Raw genomic sequence first — 8,594 nt, forward strand, 5'->3', positions numbered from 1 at the left:
CAAAAGGAGAAGAACTAGTTCTCATAGTAACAAAAGGAGAAGAACTAGTTCTCATAGTAACAAAAGGAGCTGCCAAGGGAGAAAAGCAATCAATGGTCTTATGCAGCTGTAATGCCTGTGAACCACAACGACCAGAATGTCAAGATATTCTGAAAGGTACAATAGTAGCCTATATCCTGGGGTGGTCACAGCTACCCCATTGGACTTAAGACCCTCAATAAGAGGGAATTCATGCCTGTTTCATGACTACTCATGACTGATAAGGTCACCAACCCCAGAGGAAAACCTACACCACCCCTTTCCTAAGCCAGGATGATTTCTAACTGCATACTAAACACTTCTTGCCATGATAGCCATGGAGAAGGCATGATGGCTCCCACCCTCATCAAGAAGCTCCTTTGTATAGCAGAAAGAATCACAGAAGGCTGCAGCTGGCCAGACTGCAGTGAGCAACCAAGTGAGGGGTGGCCAGGCCCAGTCAATAGATACATCTGCAGCAGAAACCTCCGCTGAGGCTCAGGGAAAGAGGCCAGAAAGACTGTGAAAGCCAGAGGACCAGGACATCTGAAACACTGGGACTTCCAAAAAGATTTTTGAAAAGAAGATATAAAATAGAGGGAGGGGGAGGATTGAGGGGGGGTAGATCTGGGCGAGCTGGAGGGGAAAGTTGGGATGAATACAATTAGAATATGTGGCAAATCCTCAAAGAAGTACTATAAACATTATATTTATAAAAGACAAAGTCAGCCAAGCTGGTCATCACTTTCTTGTGGAATGGTCATCTTGTGACCATTGAGAAGAAATACGGTAAAGATGGCCAAGAGAGAGCTAAAATAATTCTGGGCTTTTTTTTGTGATGTGAAATTACTTGATGTACCCACATCTAGGCTTTTTATTATATGAACAAAATGTTCTCTTGTTTAGGAGAGTTACACTAGTTTTCTGTTACTCACTGAAACCAAGCTGCAAACCTAATTGCTGTCTTTTGAAAGGAAATCTTCGAACAGTCATCTCCAAAACATGCTAAAGGTCATGCTGAAGTCTCCACTGAAGTGTCAGAAAAATAGCTTCTCAATTTTGGGATCAAAGATGACATAAAACACTTATGATTAACTTTGAGCCCCAAATTGCATATGCCCCCAAGTTTTATATAATTGTGTATGTTTAGTTCTTAGATTTGGTTTCTATTTCATGTTTAAAATGTATTCATTATACCCATACAGTAGACCTACATAAAATAATAAAAATCTTTCCTGCTCCACCTTTGCTACCAACGTTGCTCCCTAGAAGGTTCTGTTAATGGCTGGGCAATGTTCTTACAGATATTTTCAATGCATGAGAAGCAAGTCAGACTGTTGTAAAAGTTAAGATGTTAGACATCGTTCTCTTGCAGTATACATCCCGGTTGAGACTAGTGAACCTCAGCATGAAGTGTAATAGTTGGATATTTATCTGAAACCTTCTTAACATTTTTGAGACTCTGTTTTGAATTTGTGGGAGGGTCTAGTTGTAAATCAGAGACCACAGGGAATCAGATAACTAAATTAAGGCTAAAGACTATCTGGGCCTTCGTGTTCACCATTGCTCTCCTTTCTGGATTGAATGTAAGTATGAAAAGTCCAGTGGAAGGGATTGGTCTGATGGTCCTTGTTTCTGATTATTGAATGGTCTGGGCAGTGGCCAATGAATGGGTCATTGGGTCAGAGAAGAACTTAACTGCTACTGACACTGTAGTAGTAGGGCTTGAACTCAGTGAGAGAAGAAGGTTCTAATGTATTTACATTTGAGTTTTATAGCCTATGGGTGCTTTTTTGAATTTAATGGGTAGTTGTGTCATTATATAAATAGCTTTTAATTTTTAAGAACCCAACAACTTGAATATTCCACTGCAAACCCCACTTAGTCAAGAGCCTTTCCTCATGTTTTGTGTGTAATCAGATCAACATCATGAAAAGCCTTATCATTGGCAGACAGTTCCCAGTCAGCTTTATAGTGCTCTGTTCATAGTTTATTGGAGGGTAGATTCCAACAAGAACAAGACAAAACAAACAAGCAAACAAACAAAAACACACATTACAGAATCCAGGAAAAGGTAATTTGAAGAAAATAAATGACTTTTTGTGAGATACCAGAAGACAGGAAATGCTACAGAAAAAGGGCTGGAGCTGGGCTTGGGGGACTCTGACTGGCAGTCCCAGCACTTGGGAGGCAGACACAGGAAGATCACTAGTTTGAGACCAGGTCTGACTACATAGTGAATGTCTCAAAACCAAAAACCTCCTAAAAAACAAAAACAAAATAAAAAACAAAAAACTGCAGAAAAGAAACCTTCAGGCTAGAGAAAGTAAAATGCTTGCCTGGTATGTGTGAAGCCCTAAACTCAATCCCAGGTGCTGAGAATACAACAACAACAACAAGAAGACACTCAGAGAACAAAGAGTTTATGGGAAGGTTTGTTATAATATCAGGATGAAGGAGAAGAGCCAGAAGGAGAAGCTGAGGTGATCGGGCTGGTAGCAAATCAAAATGACAAAAATGAATGGAAAAAAAATAAAAAGAAAAGGAAATTAGAGAACTCTTTCCAAAGGCCCAACATTTATATAAGAGGGCCCTGGGAAAGACAGAATAGAAAAAAATGGAGGTGATTAAATTAAAGACATAGTTCAAGACAACTGAAGAATTAAGTCTGTGACAAGAATAAAGATAAAGTATCTACTTGTAAGACTATCATTGCAAAATTTAAAAATTCTGGAGGTAACAAAAAGAGCCTATAAGCTTCCAGCATGGGAAAGAAAAGATTTAAAGCAAAGGACCAAAAATCATGACATCAAACCCTCTTCAGTAGAGACTCAACAATCTAGAAGACATCTGCTCAGTGCCTTCGGCTGAGGGTAGTCATTTCTGTCCTAAGATTCCACATCCACTTAGATATTAATTCTGTATGCTGATAGTGAAGGGAAGATAGTTTTCCATTATTTTCTGACAAACAAGTCATTTCCACCTTCATTTTCTCAAGAAACTACTAGAAATCACATTTGCCCCCACGGGCAGGGAGTGGTCCAATAGAGGAAAAGAAATGCATGTAATAAGAGATCCAATAAAGACGAGAGGATGGGACGTTGCAGAGGTGATACGGTAAGGGTTCCAAGATGAGTGTGGGACAGGAAGTACTTAAAAAAGGAGACTAGTCTGGAACAGGCCAGAGGCTGCAATAGGGAGGCAGCCACCTGGTATACCAGACAGAGCTGGCCTGCCACTCACAGCTGGGCCTTGTTATTTTGTTCAATATCATCAATTTCACAGAACATCAACTTCAGACAAAGCCATTCTATGATTTTACTAGAATGAGATGAAAGCAAAACTCCATAATTGTGTTTGAATACAAACCAAAATATGAACATTGCCCAAACCACAAAAATGTTATACCTTCTCCACTTACAACCTTCTCTACCAATTACAGCTTTCTGCCGTCTAGTCTTTTCTCTTTTGATTGCTATGATTTGTTAATACAGTCAAGCAGAATTACTCTCATCTTCTGGCAACATGTAAACTCATGACAGGGTCTCTTTCCTTAAACTTTCTTCCCAACACATACCATAAGCCCAAAGGCTGTAAGCCCTTTCCAGTGCCCTCTGCTGAGACTTCTACAGTTTGTTCACCTTTGTTGAAACTTATTCAGCTATTGGTGTGTCACTTTGGTTGTTAGAAGTCAGTGGCAACAATTAGAAGCCATTTCTTCCAGAAATTAAATGAATAGATTGTCAAATGTGCTTTAATTCTTGAGGAAATGTGTGCAGCTGAGGAGAGTTTGGAGTTAAACTAGTGATCACAGGGAAAACATGCAAATGAGAGTCAGGATGTTCATGAAGTCTCAGAAATGTACAGTTGTAAAAGAGTCAATTATGCATTTACTATCTGACTCAGGTATGTGGAGACCTAACTGGTTTATAGTAATGTAACTACCAAATTCTGAAGTATCTAAAAGTACATGACAATATTTGGTATATGGAGGGGCAAAAAAGCCCAAGACTAAACAAAACCAACTATGTGGTATAGATATGGGCCAAAAAGACAGTCATATCTTTGTCTTCTACAGTAAAAATTATAAAATCATTTGTCAAAACTGATTCTACATCCAACTGAGCATTTTTTTAAATCTATGCTTCCCATGAGGAGAAAGTATTTTCTATAACACATTTTCTGACACACAGTTATTTTCTATTCTCATTCTCAGGGACCTACCAGAAGGATGCTTGCTTTCCCCTAGACCAGCAGATGGATTAGAAACATGTTGCATACTATATGAAGAGATCTCAAAGAATTCAGCCAAAGCAATAGCAATGGATTTAGAAGAGAACTTGATTAAAGCTAGGGCTTCTGTCCTTCCAAGCCTGTGTGGTCAGAGTTCCAATTTAACATTCTGATGTGCTGTGCTCCAGGCTAAGCAGTATCTTGTAATTAGTCAACCTTTCAATAAAAATAACTTGCAAAGTGATGTTGAAAGCGTGCTTAGAGGGATTAGACTTACAATGGTAAATAGAGTCAGAGTCTCCAAAGGCTCCACTTGGGAACAGTAAGAGTGTTAGCTTCCACTGGGCTCTACTAAGGCGAGGATGACTGTTCCATTCTTTCTAGTAAGTCATTGAAAGGATAAGGACAGTGTAAACCCAACCAGTCAGTATCTAAAATGTGAAGACAATAGCAGTGAACACTGGTGAATCTAAAAGAAGAAATAAAGGAGAGAAGATAGAATATAAGCATACGGAGCAAAGAAACTGCTGTTGTGTGGCCATAGTCCAAATCTACCAACAATTGCATTATATGTTAATATTTGAGCTAAACACAAGACTGAAAAGGTGTTATCTTCTCTGGCCAGACTGTTAGAGTATGTGCTGTACATGAGGCACACATAAATAAGGATACAGAGAGGCTGAAAGGAAATAGTGCCAGAACAGGAGCTATGGACAGTTGTGAACCACCATGTGGGTACTGGGAATGAATTTCTTGTCCCCTGTCCTCTGAAGAGGAGCCAGTGTTCTTAATCACTGAGCTATCATCACTTGAGCCCAGTAACAGGACTTCTATGGTTCATTATTCCTCCCACCTTACAGCACTTCCATTTCATAACATCCTTCCACAATTACCACAGGCAATGGAAAGAGCCAGAAGACCTCACACTGGCAACAAAATGCCCTGAGCTAAAAATGGCATGTCACTTCTTCCTACAATACACTGGCCTGACACAATTACGTGATTTCTTAAATGCAAAGGACACAAGCAATGTAAACTTTCCATGAATCTAGGAGAAGAAAACCAGGTGCAGGTTAGGTTCAGACATGTCTACAAGAGTTGGCTACTTGCTTCCAAGGTCATGAACATGCACATGATCCTAGAACATGATAATTCTGGAGAGAATGGGTTCTATGTAAATCAGCTGTCTCATCTCAGAGACATGACCCCATTTTAATCAAAGAGTGTACCAACACAGCTTTCAGCATAAGGAGTCAGCCCTCTGAAGGACACTGCCTTTCCATGAGCATGGGGTATGCACAGCAGATGCTGTCTGAAAGAAATGAGACTCCCAGGCTGCAAGGACATACTCCTGGGGATAGAAGTAATTAGATGATGTCCTATTACTTCAAGCATCCTCTGACTAGAGTCCATTTCTGGTGGTGCACAAAACTAGTCAGGCAGCTTGATACTGGATCCTTTAACTAGTAGTCCAGATGGCCAACCGACTATAGACATTTATGTAATTGGATTTGCTCTTTAACTGCCAGATCTGACTCTTTAAACCCATAAATCTAGCTTAGCCCTGCTGCATACTATGTACTATATACTGCATACAGGCCTATTGACTAGGCTCTTTCCAAATTGGCTGGACCAATTACCCCTCTGCCAATCAAACAAAACAAAACAAAACAAAACAAAAATTTTGACTAGTCTTGGGCTAGAAAAAGAGGTAGGAAATATTACAGGGTTACCAGCAGTCTAATGGGATAACACATCTTCAAATTGCCACCCCACTGTCCCTTTTTTTCTGTCGATAGCAAAAGCACAACACTTTTACTTTCATAGAGAGCCCTGAGCTTAAACAGAGATGGCATGTTTTCATACCCACCTCTAGTAGAAGCCTTTGATTCATGGCTTGTGCCTGAGTGAGTGCATCCAAGGACACTTTCAGGAGCAGCTCTGTTTTCTTCAGATTCCGAAAATCTCGTTCTTTCTCTCTTTGCTTACGAGAAAGTTCATCATGGTAGTTCTGCTTGTCAATGAGGCAGTTCCGTAGATTGATATCCAAGATCCCTCTGTGACGATCAAAGTGACGATCAAAGTGATGATCAAAGTGACTTGTCTTATACAGTTTTCTAAGCTTATCAAAGACAGCATGCTCAAGGTTACACACAGAACTTTTTTCATGACACAACCATAAACCATAAGTGATACCCAAATCAGCCACTTTTGTGTGTTGGTATCATTTAGAAGTATCATCTTATAAACTAAATGTAATGATAGGCTGGGGAGTCATGGACTCCAAGTTTCCTTCCTTGAAATTTTACTTTAACGTAAGAAATAAAGTAAAGGCCAGTGGTAGAGCAATTGCCTACCAGGGCAAAGTCCCAGGTTCAACCTCTAGCATTTAAGAAAAGTCAGGGGATAGGAGAGTCTGTAGTTGGAAAAGGCTTGCCACACAAGCATAGGATTTGAGCCCCTTGTATCCATGTAATCAGCTGTAACTGATAGGACCCACTTGTAATCTGAGTGCTGGGGAGGCAGGGACAGTCACATCTCTGGAGCTCACTAGCCGGCTAGCCTAGCCTAATCAGGGAGTCCAAGATCCTGAGGGGCTCTATCTCAAAAGGCAAGGTGGATGACAGAGGTTGGCCTCTGATTTCTATGAGCTCATGAATACATGTATATATCCCACCCACACATACACAGAATCAGAAGTAAAATGTTCCAGGATGGGATCACACCATAAAATCTCCCTCATCCAGAAAATGCTGGGATTATGTCAGAAATATTACTCACTGATTGGCAAATCTCTGAATTACATAGCATATTTCAGCAATATAGTTCCCCATAAACTTACAGTCAACAATAGATTTTATTCCTAAGTTCAGAACCATAGAATTGAGGAAAATTTAAAGAATAGGAAAAATATTTCAAAGTGCTTTGATGGTACATTTAGTTAATGGTTAAAAATTGATTTAAAATTCTACAACTTGTTATTGAAACAGCATACAATCAACTGGTAATGTTTTGAATCTTCAGGACATCATTGATTAAAATTTAAATGACAGAATGTGCAGAAATATAAGCAACCTTTCAGCTAGCGAGGAGGCTTCATTCTCTTTGGTTAGTTCCAATAGTTTAAGCAGTTGGCCATATTCTCGTTCTTTGACTTCTAGTAAGGTTCGCTTGCCCTCAACTTCCTTCATTATGTCATCCCTCTCCTCTGCAAGAGTGTTGACTTTGTTTTCAAGCTTCTTTAAAGAGTCACTTAACTCTTTCAATTCAGATTCCAAGACAATGTTTTTCTTCTCTGTTTCTCTGTAGGGAACACACACAGAAGCAGAAGTAAGAGGGCTTATTTTGAGTTCATGCTGCCTCTACCTATTATCAGACAAAAATATACCAGTCACAAGTTTACTGAGCTTAGAAGGATGTAAAGGTCAAAGATAGGAGATACTTGGAGGTGTGGTCACTAGCTTTCTTCATCAACTTGAACAGCATGGGAAGAGAGTCTCAGTGAGGAATAATCTCCATTGGGTTGGCCAATGAGCTTGTCTGTGGGAGACTGCCTTAAGTAAATTGATGTGGGAAGACACAGCCCACTGTGTGCAGCACCATTCCTTAGGCAGGGAGATCCTAAATTGTATAAGAGGGAAGAAATGAAGCTGAGTACAAGCAAGCAGGAGAGTACACATTCTTTCCCATCTCTCTGCTCTTGACTGTGCCTGTGTCATGATTACTATTGGAAATTCCTGCTTGGACATCCACGCGATGATGGACTGTGTCCTGGAAATGTAAGCTGAAATAAACTGCTTTCTTCCCTAAGTTGTTTTCTGTCAGGGTATTTCATCACTTGAGAGAGAGAGAGAGAGAGAGAGAGAGAGAGTGGAGGGGAGAGGGGGAGGGAGAAGGAGAAGGAAAGGGAGAGGTGAGGGAGGGACAGGGGACAACTTCCTAGAATGCTCCTGAAAACAGGCATTTGCCCATTATCTCTTCTCCTCAGATGGTACTCTGTCACCTGTGGTTTCTACTCCCATTGTGACTAGCCTCCTGGACCAGACTTGACTCTATTAACTTCCCTTCTGGTGATCTTGGGTTTTAGAATCACCACGGCTACATTTTCCTGTATTCTTTTAAGAGCAGTTTCTAGAGTCATCATGTTATTTCTCAAGAATATTTTTAGATGTACCAATCTTGTATTTCTTTTTGATCACTGAAATCCTGAGAGTTTCTCAGCAATCTTCACACCCAAGTCTATTCTGGTTGTCTGAGGTCACACCCAAGTCTACTCTGGTTGTCTGAGGTCACACCCAAGTCTACTCTGGTTATCTGAGGCCACACCCAAGTCTACTCTGGTT

The 8,594-nt window shown here is 40.3% G+C and overlaps 1 protein-coding gene across 1 annotated transcript in view; it reads right to left on the reverse strand.

The window, feature by feature from the left end:
- Ccdc146 (coiled-coil domain containing 146) overlaps positions 1-8,594 on the reverse strand; it is a 115,025-nt gene that overhangs the window by 19,610 nt on the left and 86,821 nt on the right. The window contains exons 8-9 of the mRNA XM_021191084.1: positions 7,327-7,554; positions 6,122-6,308 (exon numbers count right to left, since the gene is read on the reverse strand). Of these exons, the coding sequence (XP_021046743.1) occupies positions 6,122-6,308; positions 7,327-7,554 (415 nt within the window). The remainder of the gene's footprint in view (positions 1-6,121; positions 6,309-7,326; positions 7,555-8,594) is intronic.

This window comes from Mus pahari, chromosome 2 (assembly GCF_900095145.1).
Source record: "Mus pahari chromosome 2, PAHARI_EIJ_v1.1, whole genome shotgun sequence".
Taxonomy (NCBI): domain Eukaryota; kingdom Metazoa; phylum Chordata; class Mammalia; order Rodentia; family Muridae; genus Mus; species Mus pahari.